Below are 20806 nucleotides of genomic sequence, written 5' to 3'. Positions count from 1 at the left end.
GTATCGGCAAGACTAGAACCGGTGACCTTATCGCACCCGGCCGCACCAGCGGAAACCATGCTGGATTTTTTGGTATCGGCGAGACTAGAACTGGTGACCTTTCTGGAAACCGGTGACCATGCTGGATTTTTTGGTATCTAGTGAGACTAGAACCGGTGACCATGGATTTTTTGGTATCGGCAAGACTAGAACCGGTGACCTTATCGCACCCGCCCACCAACGAAACCATGCTGGATTTTTTGGTATCGGCGAGACTAGAACTGGTGACCTTTGCATACTGAGCGCTTTAACAGGGCGCTCCTTCACCGACTGTTCTATATCTCTTTGATAGATAGATCTATGCTCAACTCTTAGTAAATCCAGAATTAAAATAAATTTACGGTTGGGTCTTGGTAAATCTATACTGTTATAATTAGAAAATTAGAAAATAAGTATACAATAATATTGGGAGGACCCAAAAATAAAAAAATAAAACAGAACTACAAAATTTACAGTGAAATTTAACCCTTCCGTCATTTTATTCTTTTAATTATTAATTTTCAAAAATGCGGAAGATTTTTTCGATCCACACCGTTCTATCATTTGGACCTTGAAGTGACAGCGGGGATAAATTTTAAATCTGGAATCATTCTTGACGGCCATGCATAGAGCTGGAAGTCTCGTGCAGGATTTACCACGTTATCTTTCAATGGTACTCCAGTTCTATCAAACGAATAATAGAGGTTTCAGCTACTCACTGCCTATACAGTAACTGCAAGTATTACATGATCTTGCGAGTGGAAAAAAAATTCTCACGAAAAATGACCCTTCAGCTGCTCACAATCTTCACTTCAAAGCTTCACTATCAATTCTTTACATTTATTCATTCCAGCTGGTCATCTCTGCAATCTCCCGTACAGATTATCGCCATACTGGAAAATCTCGTCCTGGATTTGGATTTTTTTTCTTTTATGTGGACACAGGACCGCTACATTCATGGTACGAAGGCAGATTCACCCACTCGAAGGGTCATTCCTTTTGGGCTCAACCATGAAACCTAATCTTGAGAAAATTGAATCATAACTTCTCAATACTCCATTAATATCTTGGATGTGGATTATGGAGGTTTTGGATAAATTTATAGTAGAAGACATCGTGCATTCTAATCCTCTATGCCCTGCATTTTTTTTAATCTAAAGTTTTAATTGGTTAAGCAAATGTGTTAAGACATCCGTTGTGATTTTTTTTTTTCTTAACTGTGTTATATGACTGGTGCGAATTCCATATTTAAGCTTAATTAATTTATATGTCTGGGTTTTCTGTTAATATATTCGGGATTCTAGGGTTCTTTATGTTGTGAAGGGTTGCGTCCTTCCAGAAAATTCAATTCAAATGTCGGTTTTGGTGCATTTAAATGTGAAACGAATATGACTTTAGCTGCGTTTACGTAATACGGCAAGAATCTAAAGAAGTAGTGCAATAATTTTTCATCCAGGTTCCAGGGCGGCTCTTCTTCAGTGCCAGGTAACATTTACTGTTGTTTTTAACTCTTTTCTTTTCTGGAAAACACTGCTTACAGAAACTTATAGCTCTCTTTTAAGGTAAACTGCATTGTTACCAGGGGCATATCCATGCCATCAAAACGAACCAGAACTTGCACCTGGTACCATCCTCACGTACTGTGTGTTCCAACCTATTTTCATTTCCTATGTGAGTTTCATGGGTCTACTTAATAGGAGGTATCTGTTTGTTTAGTTGGTTGGACTGAGGTCTAGCGGTAGGCTGGTGGGAATCTATGACAACTATCTCAGGTTTGATTCTCAGCACATTGTGCCTCAGAATCTTGAAGCGAGACATCCTGGGAGTTTAGTACCCTCTCCATCCGAAAATTTGGTTTTTATTGTAAAAAATGACACGTATATGTTTATTTAGGTCAGAGCAACTTTTTGATTTTTCTATATCATTTGTGCAGACAGTAGATTGTTAATATTTTTGCTATAATGATGAAATTTGCCAGTTGTAGGATAAAGTTTATGTGGACGTTGCACTACTCTCTGGTGTATTAGGTGGCCATATCATGCTCGGAATGCCTTTTGCTGTCAATAGAAAACATTCCCATTCCATTCCTTTTTTTTGAAATTTCATTTGGTCTGTTGGAAGTGGCAATCCATATAGCCCTTTGAGTTAGTTCGAGTGGTTAAGTGTTGTTAGTTACCCACTGCAGGTTTTAGGGTTGAGTCTGTAGGCAATCGATATAGCCAGTTGAGTTATTACGAATGGTTAAGTGTTGTGATTTAAGCACTAGAGGATTTAGGGTTGAGTCTGCAGTCTCTTTTCCCCTGTTCACTGTGTGGGCCTCACTTGATGTTACCACCAGGTTAGGTTGCTAAAACTGCATCCAGCTCGTTTATCCTGGGTACCACCCTCAGAATAAGAAGAAGTGCCTGGCTTCCTTGTAATTGAAGTCGAAGGAAAAAATAAAAAATTGGGTTGAACTGTTAAAGAGTGCCTGCCATGAAAAGGTGCATGTGACTTGGTGGTAGAGCAGCTTGCTGGCCAAGGGCAGGTTTTGGGTTGGATTCCTAGTCTGTCCAACTTTTCAACATGGTATTAGAGTCAGCTGTCTAGGGCAATTGATGGTGGCTGAGATCTGAGTCAAACTATGGGTTGAATAGGGGTGTTGGATGTAGTGATCCACACCTTTAGATCAAATCTGTAAGGATGCCTGTCATGAAAGGGTCATGTAGCTTAGTGGCGACTCTGGCGAGCATCCTGCCAACTGGGGGCAGGCCCTGAGTGTTCAATTCCTAGTCTCCATTTTTCACATCGTGTAAGGGCTAGGTGTGGAGTTTGATTGGGAGCTTGACTTGAAAGGAGTTGATGGAGATAGCAATCGACATCTTTAAATTAAATAAGTAACGATGCTTGTCTTGAAAGGGGATATAGCACATGTTGGGTTGTGTTATATTCTTTTCACGATTAGCCCATGTGCGGGGTTATAGGGGCTAACGTGCCCTAAGAAATTTTTTTTGGACCCTATATTAAGTGGACAGACCTACCTATGGTTTTGTGCATGGATTTCACACATGGTTTTGGGTGCGATGGTTTTCGGTCCATGGTATTTTGTAGATCCGGTCAAGGGAACTACGCTTATGTTCTAATCCAAGGTTAATGGATTGGGGTTTATGGATGTTTCAGCATGTATATATATGTATTATAACATTGAAAAGAACATAATGAAAAATCAATTTGGTAGTCTTGGTTTTTGGATCCATATGTATTATAACATTGAAAAGAACATAATGAAAAATCAATCTGGTAGTCCTAGTTTTTGGATCCAGGGGAAATTCTCTGTGTATATTTGTTTTATGTGTTATGTTCTCGCCATTGTTTATTTCCTGTTTTTAGAATTCGTATGTAAGTAATTTTTGTATGGGGTTAAAACCTACATCACAGTGGTAGAGCAGGTTGTCTGATTTTTCATCACTGTATCAGATCCCGGTATATGTAGTGCAGCGGTAGAGCTGCTCACCCGTTGGCATAAGTTCTTTGATTCAGTTCCTAGGTCCTTTATTTTTTGAAGATGATTCATTGCTCGTGTTTGAATAAAGGATACCTGTCATGAAAATGGCCATGTAGCTAGGTACAGGTCCTGGTTCAATCTTAGCCTGTCCAATTTTCAAGCTAGTTCACCCTCATGTTTGGATTATTCATTTTACACACTAGACTAAACTGAAGTACATCATCTATATCATAATGGATTTCACTTGTATACTGTGATTGGTCACTTTGCCAAGCTAAGCATTCTATCCCCATTTCATTTCTATGAAAACTACCTTTATCTCTATTTTTAATTTCTCTGCTGTATCAATGGGCACTACTTATTAACATGTAGATTAATACTGCTGGTTGCTTTTTTCCCAGTGTAGATTTTTTGGTTTTAATGAAACGTTTATTACACTGACACCTGTGTTCTCCCTTCATTTAAAACTTTCGACTGTCAATTGTGGACAGTAATACCTATTGTTCCTGGCTTACTGGAAAGTATATGTTATAGCTCTTTTGAAAACTTAAACGTATTAACCAAGTTTGGATTTTACAACCAAAGATACACTGCCTCTGTTTTGTTATTTCGTTGCGCATCTTCACAATACCTCTTATGGTATTTCAATAATTTATTATTAACATGACCCCTTATTGTTGTCATTGTTAACAGAATGGAGCGCAACTTGTTATCAAAACTTTTCAAATCAGATGTAAGTTTGTTTTCTACAATTAAAGTATTATAATTATAATGCTTACCTCCACAGTTTAACAATTGAAGCAACTGCGTTACATATCTGTTTTCTCTATCCAGTCATTTCGGAATTTCCAGTTACCAACAGACGGTGATGATCCTGTCAATTACATTAGTAACAATAAAGTGGAAGGCAGTTGTCACTACTCGTTTTCAAAACTTTTCAAATTAGATGTAAGTTTATTTTCAACAATCCAAATGTTATAATTATAATGCTTGCCTCCACAGTTTAACAATTGAAGCAACTACGTTACATTTCTGTTTCCTCTATCCAGTCAATTCGGAATTTCCAGTTACCAACGGACGAGGATGATCCAGTCAATCATATTAGTAACAGTAAAGCGGAAAGCTGTTGTCCCTACTCGTATTTAAAACTTTTCGACTTAGATGTAAGTTTGTTTGACACCATACACATATTATAATTTTCAGCTTTTGCATGCATATCTAATAATTCAGTCAACTGTGTTTCTATCTGTTCCCTCTGTTCAGTCTATTCGGAATTTCCAGTTACCAACAGACGAGGATGATCCCGTCAATCATACTAATAGCTGTACTGGAAACAGAGGTACGCATGTTGAATCATTGAAAATGCTTGAGGTGCTTTTCGGCTTGCTTTTGATAGAGTATCATTTTTATCAGTAGTATGGTTAGAAATCACTGCACAGGAAAAACTGGTTTGAGCTTAGTATTGCATATCTAGGGTTTCTTAATGTTCTGGTTTAGGCTTGGTGTTGCATATCTGGTGGTACCTAATGTTCTGGTTTGGGCTTAGTATTGCATATACTATACTATGGTTCAGGCTATTGCCTAGTTTGAATCTAGAGTAAGAAATCTGACGGGACCTTTGTCCTGTGGATCTAATGAACAGCTTTTGGAGCAATGATTGAACATGAAAGTGGGAGTAACGCTGAGAGCCCATCAAATTTACCATCACTAGTAACATTAAAGAGAAAGAGAAGCACGGATGAATCAGAGGTTTGTTATGATGCATCTGCATACTATGATGCTGATGGTGATCTTGAGATATCTGAAGAATTTTACAGTATCATGCTTGAAAACCATGCAAGGATGTACTCGCACAAGAGAGTTAGGCTGGGAGAAGTCGCTTCTTCAAGAACTCTGCCCGTAGGTGATGCTTCCCATGAACTGAGGATTATTAGCAATCATGATGTTGCTGTTGATCTCATTCTGGATAATTTTCCTTTATCAACAACTGGACTCCATAGTGCATCGAACCAACCTATTCAGAATCCTACAATTTATGGCCAGTTGACACCATCTCAAGACTTGGAATGCTTTTCCAATGCTCAAACAAATAATTTCCATCCCCAAGGATTTGGTTTTGCTTTAGAAACATCACCAGCACAACAAAACACACTAGCCATGGAACGGTTAGTAGTTTCTGAAGCAGGCACATTACAACATTGCTCTGTAAAGGTTTTGGAAAAAGCAGATGGTTATGAGGTCAGATATATTGATTTCATCGATATTAGTACTGTATATTGCCTATTTTTTTTTTTTTTTTGAAAAGTGACTTGAAATCTCAGAACACATCTCCATTTTATAAGTCACAAATCCTTAGTTATATGGTTCTAGTGTAAATTAAAGTATTTTTTTTGAAGTTTAATATTAGTGAAATGAAATTAACAGAACTTTGTTGTGATTGGTCCATGTTTATAGATTATTGAATACAAGGTACTCGAAAAGATGTCCGTACATGAATCTCCCGAGAAAATTAGAGAGAACTGGACCAAAATTGTGAAAAGGGACTTGCCAAAACACCAAAAAGCCTTCCTGAAATATCATAAAAAGAAATCTTATGATGCTAAGAAGGTTGCAGACTATTGCCAAAAGGAGGTATATGGGCATTTATCAGCATTTTTGTGCACACCTTCAATTAATATTATCTTTGATTTAATTTACTTAGTTTGTTTGCAATCCTACCTTCTATGTGACAAATTAAAATTGTATACTTTACAGCTTGTTGAGTTATACCGTAACAGACTGTTTAGGTTATATGTTGCAGCTTGCTAGATTTGTTTTCAAGATGTGTTCAATAGTTATCCTTAGAATCACTTATGCCTTATCTTGTGCATCAATAATCCTCTGTTTTAGGTTATATGTTGCAGCTTGCTAGATTTGTTTTCAAGATGTGTTCAATAGTTATCCTTAGAATCACTTATGCCTTATCTTGTGCATCAATAATCCTCTGTTCCAGGTGAAATCTAGACGTTTAAGATCCTTGAAATTGGTAAAAGGTAAAGTGCCATGCACCCGGAAATTAGCTAAAGATATGCTGCTATTTTGGAAACTCGTGGACAAGGAACAGGTAAATTAGTTTTCTCAGTAAATAGAACACATCTCTTTTTGTGCTGTTTATTATATGGATAAAAAGGAAATGTAACCAATACACTTGATAGGAGAAGAAATTATGAGCAAGCATATATAATAACACGTGATGGAAATTGAAGCTTAGTGCAAATTGCAGATTGAAGTGCTCTTATTCCAAAATGAGTCCTTCCATGTTGCAAAGTTCCATAGGTTTTTCACACTACCAGAAATGACTGCCTGGAGCTTGTTATAGAAATCTGATGAGACACAATATTAAACATTTAATATGAACGGAAGTTAGCAAGTATAACCTATATATCAAATTCATTATTAATAAATAGGAGAAAATTATGAGCAAGCATATGTAATAACACGTGATGATGTTTGAAGCTTAGTGCAAATTGCAGATTGAAGTGTTCTGATTCCAAAATGAGTTCTTCCATGTTGAAAAGTTCCATAGGATTTTCACACTACAAGAAATGACTGCCTGGAGCTTGTTATAGAAATCTGATGAGACACAATAATAAACATTGAATATGAACGAAAGTTAGCAAGTATAACCTATTTATGAAATTCATTATCGATAAAGTAGCATGTGATATTTCAAATAAGTTGATGCATTTTCCCTCAAGCTCAACTCTGTAAAGTCTTATAGAGAAAAATTTGAAGAGATACTAGTAAACTTAGATAAAAGATAATAATGAGTGAAGTTTTTTCCACTAATAGGAGAGGAAATATATAATAACACGTGATGAAATTTGAAACTTAATGCAAATTGCAGATTGATGTGCTCTTATTCCAAAAAGAGTCCTTCCATATTGGAAAGTTCCATAGGATTTTCACACTGCAAGAAATTGCTGGCTGGAGCTTGTTTTAGAAATCTGATGAGCCAAAATAATAAACATTGAATATGAATAGAAGTTAGCAAGTATAACCTATATATGAAATTTATTATCAATAAAGTGGCATGTGACATTTCAAATAAGCATATGCATTTTTCCCCAAGGTCATCTCTGTGAAGTCTTATAGAGATGAAAATTTGAAGAGATACTAGTAAACTTAGATGACTACTTTAAAAGAAAACAATGAGTGAAGCTTTTTCCACAAAAACCAGTCTGTTCTTTGGAGTTATACAGTCCAGCAGCAGACATACTTTGTCTTTCTCATTTTTGGTCATCTCATATGAATTTATACATTCTCTATTTGTATTTTTATTTCATGTCAGTCCTATTTTTGTCATATCTTAGTCTTATTAGCTTTGGAGTTGCATTTGCACTGCCACATGTCTTGCACTTACACTGGATGCGTCCTTTAGTCCCATTAACCTACTTTTGTGGTCTCCTGAAGATATTAATAAAGTTGTCTTATCTTATCTTACCTTACAGGCTGAGATAAGGAAAAAGGAAGACAGAGAGGCAGCAGAAGCCTTAAAGCATGAAGAAAAACTTAGAGAAGCAAAACAACAACAACAGAGGCTGAACTTTTTACTCTCGCAGACAGAGCTTTATAGTCATTTTATGCGGAACAAGACAAATTCTCAACCTATCGCTGGAGCTTCTATTGATGAGGAAGATGTAGCACGAGAGTCATACAAGGTGACATTAACAAATGATAAGGATATAGAAGAGGCTGCTTTGAAAGAGAAAGCCTTGAGAGTTGCACAAAATGCTGCCTCCGAGCAAAAAAAATTAATAACTGCATTTGATAGTGAATGCCTGAAGTTTCAAAACATGGGTACTAATGGGTTGTCACAGGAGAGTATAGCTGAAGGCTCTGATGACATGGACTTGCTTAATCTGTAAGTTTTAGATTTGGAAGTTATAAGTGATCCTTTTAACCAATTTGTTTGCTTTTTTTCTTGCTATGTTCGTATGCATCTTGGAATCTAAGTGCTTTTGTATTTAAATATGCAGTTCATCAATGGCTCAAACTTCCTCTGTGCAAACACCAACGATGTTCAAAGGAATTTTAAAAGAATACCAGTTGAAGGGCCTTCGGTGGCTTGTGAATTGTTATGAGAATGTCTGCACTATTTCACACTTTCTGCACAGTTTCCTCTTTTTATCATTATAGGGCCCTATTTTCCTGATGGAAGCTTTATTTTCATTTATGTAGGGACTGAATGGCATCCTAGCTGATGAGATGGGTCTGGGCAAGACAATCCAAGCTATTGCATTTTTGGCTCATTTAGCTGAGGTAAAATCTAATCTGTTTTGATGATACTTTATATCTTCGTTCATTTACAGTGACAATCGATGAGTAATCTGTTTGGTGATGTCTCATTATTTTAACATGTGATTATCGTTAGATGGAAATATAAAGGTTCGGTATTGTCATTTCGTAGGTCAAGAATATATGGGGACCATTTTTGGTGGTTGCACCTGCTTCTGTGTTGAATAATTGGGTTGATGAAATTAGCAATTTCTGCCCTGATTTGAATGTTATCCCTTATTGGGGTCGAATTCAAGAACGTATTATACTTCAGAAAAAGATAAACTCTAAGCAACTTTATCAAAGGTTCACAATTTAGTTTGTCTTATTTAACTGATTCGTTACTTCTATTTGCAATTTCTTTCCTTATGGTTTTCAATGAATAATGTATATGGTATATGAGATGAAAGTGCTTCTGTCCTTCTTTTGCAGGAAAGGAAGTTGGCACATACTCATTACAAGTTACCAGCTAGCAGTAACTGATGAGAAGCACCTCAAGCGACTTAAATGGCAGTATATGATTTTAGATGAAGCTCAAGCCATTAAAAGTGCACACAGGTAGTTTAAATCTAGTTTCTTGATTTCACTATCTGGTTTGAGCTGTCATTTGGTATGCGATGCTTGAGCAATATGAACTCTTTTGACGTGTTACTTATATGTGCACTGTCATTTCAAAAGAGTTAATTAGGATTTTGAAGCACTTCAAATTTTCCCTTTTAAGCTTTGAGCTATTTGTATTTTCACAGTTTACGGTGGAAAAATCTCCTCAGTTTCAACTGCCGAAATCGTCTCTTGCTTACTGGAACTCCTATTCAAAATAACATGGGAGAACTTTGGGCACTGCTTCATTTTATCATGCCAACATTATTTGATAGCCATGAGCAATTCGATGAATGGTTCTCAAAAGGGTATAGTCTCATTCACTGATTTTTCTTTTTGATTACGAAGCATTATATTTAGAAGGCTTGGCCCATTTTTTTGGGTAATCTAAGTTGCAATATAATTTTGTACCTATGAACAGCATAGAGAATCACGCAGTGCATGGAGGTGCATTGAACGAACACCAGCTCAATAGACTAGTAAGACTTGCTGCCATCATTCCAAATGTTTTTTAAAAGAAGAATGGAGGAAAGAATGTATTTACCTTCGTAAGGAGTGGTTGGGTTTATATGATGGGAATTGGCTTTCTCTAGTTTTTGGTTAGTGCATTATGAAGGGAAGCTTATTTTGCATAACCTGCGAATTTACTTGATCCCTTCCTTGAGCTTTGCTTCACTGTTAAAGTTTACTCTTTCTTTGTTCTGGTTTTGGCGTTAGCAAATTTGTGCTTGCATTCTCTATTGACGACATATGCTGGTAAACGAACTAATGGTTTTGAATTTGAATCATCAGCATTTGATTTTAAAGCCTTTCATGTTGCGTCGAGAAAAGAAAGATGTGATTACAGAAATGACAAACAAAAAGGAAGTTACTGTGAGCTGCCCTTTAAGCTTTCGTCAACAAGCATTTTATCGGGCCATCAAGAATAAGATCTCCGTGGCTGAATTATTTGATAGCATTCAAGGTCGTCCTAGCAAGAACAATGTTTCTAACCTCATGAACATTGTTATGCAGCTGAGGAAGGTATGGTCATATCCCTCTTTCTAAATGTATTTGAATGAGTCTTCTTAATTCAAGTTCTATTGTGGAATCAATCACATTTTAATATCAATGAACTGTTTTCATGGGAATCGCCTAGTAAGATTTAGAAGCTGAATATATTTGATTAATCAACATTTGACATTATTATGCTGACATTAGTCACTCAAGGGTTTTGGTGAAATCTTGAAAAAATTAATCAGAAACTTCTTTGAAATTGATAATTTTATACCTAACACAAATTACAAAAGCTATCAGTCTAGACTCTAAATATGCAATAAATATCAAAGAATCAATGTGAATTTGGGTTGTGGGGACTATAGTTTTATGCATTTTACGATTTACTAAAGCTAAATGCTTACTCTGATTGATAGCAAAAAGCTTGAACTTTTATTAATGTTATATTTTCCAAATCAAGTTAACAAAAAGTTCTTTTTCTTTGTGGCATTAGGTATGCAATCATCCGGATCTATTTGAAAGAAATGAAGGCCGCACATTCTTACATTTTGCACAAATTCCAAACTCTCTTTTACCGCCTCCTTTTGGTGAACTGGAAGAAATACACTATGCTGGAAGTCGAAGCCCTATCTCATACAAGGCAACTAATAGAAGCCCATTTTCTTTTCCTTGGTGGACTAACTACACTAATGATGATTGTGATATAATATATACAATTATATTAAATGCCTTACCATTTACAATTCTCATATCATTCACATGATTTTCAGGTTCCCAAGTTGATTTATAGAGAGGGTACTTTAAGCCTGCCTACGTCCTGCAGTGGATCAGCTCAAGGGTTTCGGCAGAAATGGTTGGACAACCTGTTGAATGTGTTTTCTACACAGCATGTTCATACATCGGTTTTTCCACCACAAGCAGATCCTCTTGGATCTGTTTTACCTGTTAAAAGTGGTACATTTGGCTTTTCTCGCATGATTGGCTTGTCACCAGGGGAGGTAACTTTTGTCGCTAAAGCTTCATATGTGGAACAGTTGTTGTTTTCTTGCACAGCACAAGATCGGCAAATATTAAATGAAATCATTGAGGATTTTCCAGAAAGTGAGGAAGATAGATTTCAGTATGATCAGATTGGGGAGGGAAAAGTCAGAGCTGTCACTAGAATGTTGATGTTGCCAACTCGTTCAAAATTAAGCTTATTGAACACAAAGCATGCCACAGGGCCTGAAAATGCACCCTATGAGGAATTGGTTGTCTTCCATCATGACCGGTTTCTCAATAATGTTGCGTTGCTAAAAGCTATTTATTCTTTCATTCCACCAGTTCTTGCTCCACCAGTATGTTTTTTAGTTTGAATTTTGTTCAACTGCTAAGCAACATGTTTTACTTAATTTAATTATTTTTTAGCTTAATTCGTTAATTTGTTATTAATACTCTTTGCATACAATCTTGTCTGCATTGGTCAAGATCAACATGCATGGCTTCCTGGTAGGAGAGATTCACTGAAGCTTGATCATTGGTTTGTAGGTTGATGTTGTATGTCCAGATAGGGGTTTTGCATATCAGAGAACAGAAGAACTTCACCATCCATGGCTTAAAAGGATATTAATAGGATTTGCACGCACATCTCAGTTCAATGGTCCGGCCATACCACAGAATCCTCGACATCTAATTCAAGAAATAGATTCAGAATTGTTTAATCAGAAGCCAATCCTGGATCTTACTAATAGGATATTTGGATCATCACCCCCTTTGAAACATGTTGATGTTGCAAAGCTGCTTGCGGTATACTGTTAAATTTTTGATTGGTTAATATTTTGATTGATTTACAGGCTTAGCAAATGCATTCAGACATTGGCTTTAGAAAGCATGAGATAATTTGAATTCTAGACCCAAATTATCACTTTCATAATTTATTTTAGTTTCCTGTCTTTCTTCTTAACCTCGAACTCAAAAAAATGTAGTTCGAAAGGAATTGAAACTTATTATTTGGTGTTATTTTAAATATCCTTTCTGACATGGCTACAGGATTCTGGAAAACTTCAGACACTGGATACTTTGCTGAAGCGTCTTTTTGCTCAAAACCACCGGGTTCTCCTGTTTGCACAAATGACTAAAATGCTTGATATTCTTGAGGTCAGAGTAAAATCAATTATTTGATATGTCCTTTATAGTAGATTTTCAATGTTTTTCTTTATGTGATCTCTTTTTAAATTTCTCTTCTAGACTTTTCAACGTTCTTATACAAGCTGCGCATATAAGATATTTGTATGATTAGTGTGTTGTACCTGAACACGAAGAACTGATGTTCTATGATCAGGATCAAGTTACAAGTGTTTTTAACTACTTGGTCCTGAAGGATGCATTCACATCTGAGCCAAACTTAAAGTTTATGAGTTTAATTTGCTGTTTTGAATTTTCTTTGTTTATTCTTGTTGCTTTCATAATCAGCTGACGAAGCTGAATCTTGTACAGGATTATATGAATTATAGGAAGTATAAGTATCTTCGCATGGATGGATCTTCAACTATAACGGATCGTCATGACATGGTCAGGGACTTTCAAAACAGGTAGAAATACCAGTCTGGTTCACATTCTCTCTTATCTAGAATCCGTATAGTACTCCATCAATTTATGGGATCCGATGAGCTTAAGTGGTTTATTGGTCGTTCTATAGCAGATTAGTACATTTAGTGAGATCATAGTTGGCTTGTATTTACTGAGGCAAGTGAATGAGGCTGCTCGGTCATATGTTTTTTTTTTTAAGTTTGGCATTGGTGACGCTACATCATGGTTATGTTCAAGAATAACACTCGAATAGGGTAACTTAACATCTAAGAGTTCCTTAACAGCTCACCAATCACTGTCTACCGAAGACCCTATGGACAGGCTACTTGGTCATATTAAAAAGTGTGAAAAAATTTAATGCAGGAAATTGTATGCATGAATATGACGAGTACTGACTCAAGAATACTCACCGGCAAATTGTTGCCAATGCTATCGAACATGTATAGTATTGACCACCCAATACTTAGCCAGATCCCATACTTGACATATTTATGGGTACATGTAGTTGTGAGTCATATGAGTATGATAACTCTAAATGAGATGGGTTTTCTAGGGAGCTTCAGGCATTGGAATAAAGTTGAAACTCATTTACATTGTTTTCTTTTTTTATTCAGGCAAGATATATTTATCTTCTTGTTAAGCACAAGAGCTTGCGGTGTGGGAATTAATTTGACAGCAGCTGATACTGTCATATTTTATGAAAGTGATTGGAATCCAACCTTGGATTTACAAGCTATGGACAGAGCGCATCGGCTTGGACAAACTAAGGAGGTCAGTTAAAATTTCTTCATAAAAATTTGAACCGTTGAACTCTTTTAAGTGATGGTCTAAGACCAACCCTTTGGGAAGCTGCTCTTCCTTGGGTGAGACTTGAGAATGCAAGCCTTTGATGATGTTTCAATGAAAATACATGTCTGAAGTTTGTATGCAATTTATTCCTTTTATGTAAAATATAATTATATTATATTTACAGTATAGTATATGTTATAATATACTATATATCGTATTATATTCTATATTCTATTCTATTATATTATGCATTGTATTATGTATACTTTTTTTCTTTTCCCAGCGCTGAAATTCCTTTCATGTGAAGTGCAGTGGATTTATGATTTCCTTCACATCTGCTTGGTTAACTTTTAATTTTTTTTCTTGTTCTTCAGGTCACCGTGTACAGATTAATTTGTAAAGAGACTGTAGAAGAGAAGATTTTACAAAGGGCTAGTAAAAAAATTACAGTTCAACAACTTGTCATGGCAGGGGGGAACGCAGACAGGGAGGCGTTGGCTCCAGACGATGTAGCTTCATTATTGTTAGATGATTCTGAGGTGGAGCAGAAGATAAAGGAGCAACTTTCCGTTCAGGTGGTGTACATTTTAGACTCTCTTGAAATTTAGGTTCATGTACGTGGAAAAGGATTCATATAATCATTTTTTGATAATGTTTATTGGAATAATGATTACTTGGAGGCTGGCATATTATAATCTGTAGTATACAGTGTCAAGTGTGTTTATATTGAATGACTGTAAGAGTTGTTTCCTAGGATCTACTCTCACTTTATCTATAATGCATTTAGATCTAACTAATATCATCATTGTTGAAACTTGAAACCTTAATACCCTATTTTGTGATAAGGTCCAAACTTCATGGGTATAATAATTACCTAGCATGATATAATCTGTGGTATACCGTGTCAATTGTTTTTATGTTGAATGATTTTCTGAGTTGTTCATAAGATGTAGCCTCACTTTTTCAAAATGCATTCAAATTCGACTAATGCCATTATTGTTGAAGCCTTTGTCAACCAATTATGAGAATTCCTTTGTTGTATTTGCTCTAGTATGCTCTTATTTTCTTGTATTTCTCTTAGGTCCTTTCGTCTAGTGCTGCTGCTTTTGGTTTCTTTCCATTTCCCTGGTTGCATATTCCTTTATTGTATTTGCTCTAGTATGCTCTTATTTTCTTGTATTTCTCTTAGGTCCTTTCGTCTAGTGCTGCTGCTTTTGGTTTCTTTCCATTTGCCTGGTTGCATTTTAATACATTCGCTCTTGCCATAGTGATAATTATTGGATCATATTGAATTTCACCAGGGTAAGGAAAGAAAGTCAAAGAGCAAGAGAACTGTTGTTTCGTTTGATGCAGAAGGTAATGCTTCTTTGGAAGACTGTAATCTGCTATCGGGGGGGACTGAAATAGAAGAAAATTGAAAGGTTAGTTTACTTTGGGAAATATAAATGTGATGAAAGTATGGCCATCTAGATGTATTTTGTGTGCTTGCATATATATATATAAAGCATTGCCTATGCTGTAGTTACTCTTATCTTCTTGCATCTCTCTGATAACTTTCATCCAGAGCACCTACATGGTTTCTTTTGATTGCTGTGGTTTCATTTTAATGCATTTCACCAGGGCAAAGGTAGGCAAGTAAAGAACAAGATAACACCTGATCAGTTTGATGCTGAAGGCAATGCTACTTTGGAATACTCTAGGAATTCCCTAGCAAGGGAGACTGAATTGTAAGGAAGTAGAAAGGTTAGTTTACTTTGAAAATAAATTTGACAAAATTATGGCTATCTAAATGAAATGTGGCTAGCATTAGTATATGTAGGTTTTTTTTGACAATGCTAATGCTTCTTTTCTAGACAACTTGTAAGAGATGAACGCTGATTTAAAATATGGCGATAATTTTATTGAGAGGTGCCCTACAGCTTAGTATGGTGGAGATAATTGTGCCGAGGTGCTCTACAACTTAGTATGGGGAGATAATTGTCCCTGAAAGGTGCTCTACAACCCAATTTGGGGGAGATGTAATGAAGGGCTAGATCAATAAAGCCTTACCTGAAAAAAGTATAACGAAAAACTTAATGTTGGCTCAATTAAAGAATTAATAAAAAGTAAAAATTAATAAAAATAATAAGTCTGCTATTCAATTCCTTATATTGCAATTTTATTTTTATTAATGAAATCACAAACATTTTTTTGGAAAAATCATAATCTGAATATCACATTAAAAGAAATTTAGATAAAGAGAATACATATTCATAACCATGATATTTCATAAATTCATGTTTAAATTTATTAATAAATTTACAAACTTAATATTTACAATAAACTATTTTTCTAAATTTTATATATAATCTATGTTATGCATCACATTAAAAAATTAAATTGAAAAAATTATAAAACATGTCAAACAAAATGCCATATGCATATGCATGTAGTTATATTTATTCTTAAGATTTAAATAGAATTAGAAATAATAATATTTCTATATATAGATATGTGACATAGAAATATAAAAATAGTAGCTATAAATTATAAATCAATATTACCATATAAATTAAAAGAATGATGATTCATATGCCTAACCATAATATTTCATAATATTAAATCTAGTTAATAAACATATAAAAACTTAGTACTTACAATAAATTCTTTTTTGAACTCTCTTACACATATATTCTATGTATATCACATTAAAGAATCAAATTTAAAAAATATAAAACATGTTACTGAAAAATCCATGTGCATAGGTATGTAGTTATATGTATTACGAGGGTTTTAATACAACTAAAAATAAAATATTTCTATATCTAGAGATGTGAAATCTATATATGAGGTCTAGAAGAAATGTTTTTAAATTAATGAACAAGTTTCTTCCCAATTCTTATGATTAAGTTATTCGTGTTCTAAATTTTCATCTAAATGGAATGTTAAGGAACTTGATGTTGGAGAGCCTATTTACACAAATGCGCATCACGAATGTTGATTATGTAGTAAATGATACAAAACCGCGTTATACTCAACAACTCACTACAACTCTTTTGATACATGTATATTTATAGCATACAACATATGATGCCCCTTGGGTATTAAATGATAAGCCTACCTTACAACTACAAACCCATAATTAGTACACAAAATCTACATGAATTAGATCATGAGAAGATATGGGATTGGCCTTTTATCACACAAATGCCTAAATCATATTTACTCACTTCGTTGAGCATCAAAATTGTCTCTCTCTCACACACACACACACACACACACACACACACACACACATATATATATATGCTTGCAACTATACAACGACCTTAATTAATAGCATGGATGACTCTAGAATATGACATGACTTATCACATGATTGGAATGCTAAGTGGGAATTGTTATATATACACACACACACACACCTACAACTTTACACCTACCTTAATCAATACCATGTATGACTCTAGTATACAATATGACTAATTACATGATTAGAATGCTAAATGAGAATTATCCCAACATTTCTCCCCCATAATGGCCATTTGGGCAGACTCAAATGCATCTTTGAACCTATAGAATTTATCCTTTGGCAGTGCTTTAGTGAATATGTTTGCTACCTAATCTTTTGTGTTGCAATGCACTAACTTGAGTAATCCCTCTTGTACGAAGTCTTTGATGAAATGATGTTGTATATTAAATGTTTCATCTTGCCATAAAAAATGGGATTCTTAATAATTTGGATGGTACTTTGATAATAACAATACAAAATTGAGTAGCATCCTGTTGTTGTTGCAAATATTTTAAAAGTCCCCTATGTTATGCATCCAGCTCACAGAATAGAAGGATAGATTAACGGCTTGAGAAATAACCTCTTCGAGGGGGAAACCTCTTTTATATCACATCAATAAACAATTCTTGGATGATACAAATGACAAGACCTCCTTTGTATATATAGGAGTCTAAGGGGTCACAAAATAATCAGAGCTTACATAATGATAATAATGTAAGGGTACGATAATAAAAATAATGGATTTCTATGGGGCACAACAATAACAATAAATGGGCCACACTAACAATAACAATAAGAGGGTTACACTAGTATTATAGGGACCTAACATGTCTTTCTCCTTTAAAAAAATATTGTTTTAAATGCTTGGGTAGTTTTGGATGCTTCTATATAAAATTTTCAACCTTTCTCGTGGAATCTTTAGCGGGTAAGTTTTTCCATTTAATGAGATACTTTGAAATTGATTGATTTTGTAGCTATAGAGTTCAGGCTCCAATATGATTTTTCTTTCCTTGTTAAGTTTTGGTAATATTGTTTGAATTGGGAGCTTATCATTGATAACCTTCTTTAAGTATGAAACATGGAAAACTGGGTGTACTCAGGAATATGCATGAAGCTCCAATTTGTATGCTATAGTACCAATCTTTTGCAACACCTTGTAAGGACCATAGTACTTGGGTGATAATTTATTACCCTTTTTAATTTGCTTGAGGGATATTTGTTTGTATTGTTGTAACTGTAAAAATACCTAGTCGCCTACATCAAAACTTCTTTCATTGCGATGCTAATTTGCTTGTTTCATTCGATTCTGTGCCGGAGTGAGGTTATTTTTTAAGAGTTGGAGAACTTCTTGTTGATGCTCGATGCAATCTTCCACTTCTTGAACTTTAGAATTTTCTCTTAAAGATGATGTGATGGACAATGGATGATATCCATAAAGTGCCATAAATGGGGTCATTTTTGTTGCAGTATGGAAAGAAGTGTTATACCACCATTCAGCCAGAGGTAACCACTTGACTCATTGTGTTTGTTTATTAGATATAAAACAATGAAGATATCCTTCCAAACATTTGTTCACTATCTTAGTTTTCTTGTCAAATTGAGGATGATAAGATGAGCTATGAGCTAATTGAGTACTAAGACAATTAATTTCGTCTAAAAATTTCCAGTGAAAATGGGATTGTTGTCACTTACAATAATCTTTGGGTTTCCATGTAGCTTTTGAATTGTTTTCATAAATGCAGTAGCAATTGTACTGATTTTAAAATGATGGGATAATGTACAAAAGTGTGCATATTTGGTAAGTCTATCAACTACCACCATGATGACAATCTTTCATTCAGACTAGGGTAAACCTGAGATAAAATCCATTGAGACCTTTTCCCAACATTGAATTGGAATGGCTAAAGGTTGTCACATATCGGGGGTCTTAATTGTTTCAACTTTATTTTGTTGAAAAACCAAACATTATGACACAAAATTTTGAAAATTAGATTTAAAGCCATCCCAAAAAAATTCTTCTTGACCTTATAGTATGTTTTTAAAAATCCCGAGTGCCCTCTTGAAGGGGAGGGGTGCAATTCCAAAAGAATCTTTTATTTGAGTTGGGAATTCTTACATAGATATAAGCGATCTTTGTACTATAATGAGTCATTTTTCAGGATAAATGTATTCGATGTATTGGGATCTTGTTGCAAATTTTGAATGGGTGTCCACACCTTTTCGTCGTTCTTCCATTCCTCCTTGCTCTAGTTATTTAGTTAGGTTGGATAATTGAAATTACATAGAGCAATGCTTCTATATCCTCATCCCTTCTTGAGAGTGCATCTACAACAACATTTTGCTTTCATTTTTTGTAGATGATTTCAAAGTCATAACTCAACATCTCAATGACCCATTTTTGTTGCTCTTCCGAAGATAATCTTTGTTCCAAAAAGTATTTAAGACTATCATGATCCATTTTACCTTGAAGTGTCTTCCCATTAGGTAAGGGCACCATCGCTTTAGGGCATGTAGTATTGCCAACGTTTCTTTTTCATAAATATGTTTATGTAAATACTTTCCTTTGATTGGATGAATTTCAAAAGAAATGAGTTTTTTGCATTAAAACAACACCAATTCCATTTCTTGAGGCATCACATTCCACCATAAAAGTTTTTGTGAAGTCTGAAATAGCTAAAACCGTAGCTTAGCACATTGCGTTTTTAAGATGTTCAAAGGACTTGTTGCTTCCGAAGTTCAAAAAAATGCATATTTCTTTAGTAATGTTGTTAGAGGTGTTGCTATTTTCCCATAATTCTTAACAAACTTGCGATAATATCTTGTCAAATCCGAGAAATCCTCGAAGATGCTTTAGGGTTGAGGGAATTTTCCATTCGTTGATGGCTTTAATTTTGTTAGGATATACCTTAACACCCTCATGAGATACAATATGACCCAAATATTCCACCTATTGTACCCTAAAGAAACATTTGGAGGTTTTTGCATACAATTGTTTCTCCTCCAACAGTTTGAGCACCCTGTCAACATGTTGAACATGATCCTTCCAAGACTTGTTGTAGATTAGTATATCATAAAAAAATATTAACACAAATTTTCCAAAGGTTTGAAAATGGAATTCATCAAACCTTGAAATCTGGAAGTTGCATTAGTAAGGCTAAAAGGCATGACCAAATATTCATAATGATCTTCATGAGTTTTCAATGTTGTTTTCATAATATCGCTAGCCTTCATTCTAATTTGATGATATCTTGAGCGAAGATCCAACTTGGTGAAGTAATTCCTTGTAATTCATCCAACAATTCATCAATGACAAGAATGAGAAATTTATCTTTAATAGTGAGCTTGTTGAGCTCCTTATAATCCGAACACGTACGCCATGATCCATCCTTCTTGTGTACCAATATTACTGGAGTAGAGAAAGAACTTTGGCTAGGTTGAATTATACATGTCGCTAGCCTTTCTGCAACCATATGTTCAATTTCACTCTTTTGGGCAATAGGGATATCTATAAGGTTTGATGTTTGGAGGAACGCTTAATGGAATCAAGTGAATAGCATGATCATGATCACAAATAGGTGGGAGGCCTTTGGGAGACTCAAATGCTTTGGAATGGTTGTCTAAGATTCTTTGGAGAATTGGAGAAACAAATGATTTCGATGTTTGAACATCTAATGAGCATAATTATGTAATTGTGCTACATGGTTCTTTTTTCAAAAGATTTGTCATGCCATTAGATTTTATTATCTTCCATGGTTTCCTTGTGA

General features: G+C 35.0%; 1 protein-coding gene across 5 annotated transcripts; it reads left to right on the top strand.

Moving 5' to 3' along the window:
- The first annotated feature begins 594 nt into the window (after window positions 1-594).
- On the top strand, window positions 595-15667 carry LOC149265043 (chromatin-remodeling ATPase INO80-like). 5 transcript variants are annotated; one of them, XM_089429110.1, is made up of 26 exons: window positions 596-978; window positions 1475-1503; window positions 4196-4235; window positions 4337-4450; window positions 4552-4665; window positions 4766-4841; window positions 5145-5740; window positions 5957-6133; window positions 6495-6605; window positions 7993-8405; window positions 8521-8629; window positions 8723-8803; window positions 8952-9124; window positions 9251-9376; window positions 9565-9726; window positions 9840-9897; window positions 10250-10441; window positions 10908-11054; window positions 11185-11751; window positions 11942-12199; window positions 12443-12550; window positions 12890-12984; window positions 13597-13753; window positions 14146-14346; window positions 15073-15192; window positions 15392-15667. In XM_089429110.1, exons 1-25 carry the CDS (start codon window positions 976-978, stop codon window positions 15187-15189), a joined length of 4224 nt encoding a protein of 1407 aa, XP_089285236.1. In that variant the 5' UTR covers window positions 596-975; the 3' UTR covers window positions 15190-15192; window positions 15392-15667. The 5 variants fall into 5 exon arrangements, 4 of the variants coding, with proteins under 4 accessions (XP_089285244.1, XP_089285236.1, XP_089285233.1 ...); XM_089429107.1 differs by having other exon boundaries at window positions 10211-10441; window positions 15392-15666; XR_016260039.1 differs by lacking the exon at window positions 15392-15667 and having other exon boundaries at window positions 595-978; window positions 10211-10441; window positions 14243-14346.
- Window positions 15668-20806: the final 5139 nt, after the last annotated feature.

The sequence above is a fragment of the Pinus tabuliformis genome, chromosome 6 (assembly GCF_031772625.1).
Source record: "Pinus tabuliformis cultivar Carrire ecotype Pingquan chromosome 6, CPIR1, whole genome shotgun sequence".
NCBI classification, from domain to species: Eukaryota; Viridiplantae; Streptophyta; class Pinopsida; order Pinales; family Pinaceae; genus Pinus; species Pinus tabuliformis.
This window is presented reverse-complemented; position numbering and strand designations above follow the sequence as displayed.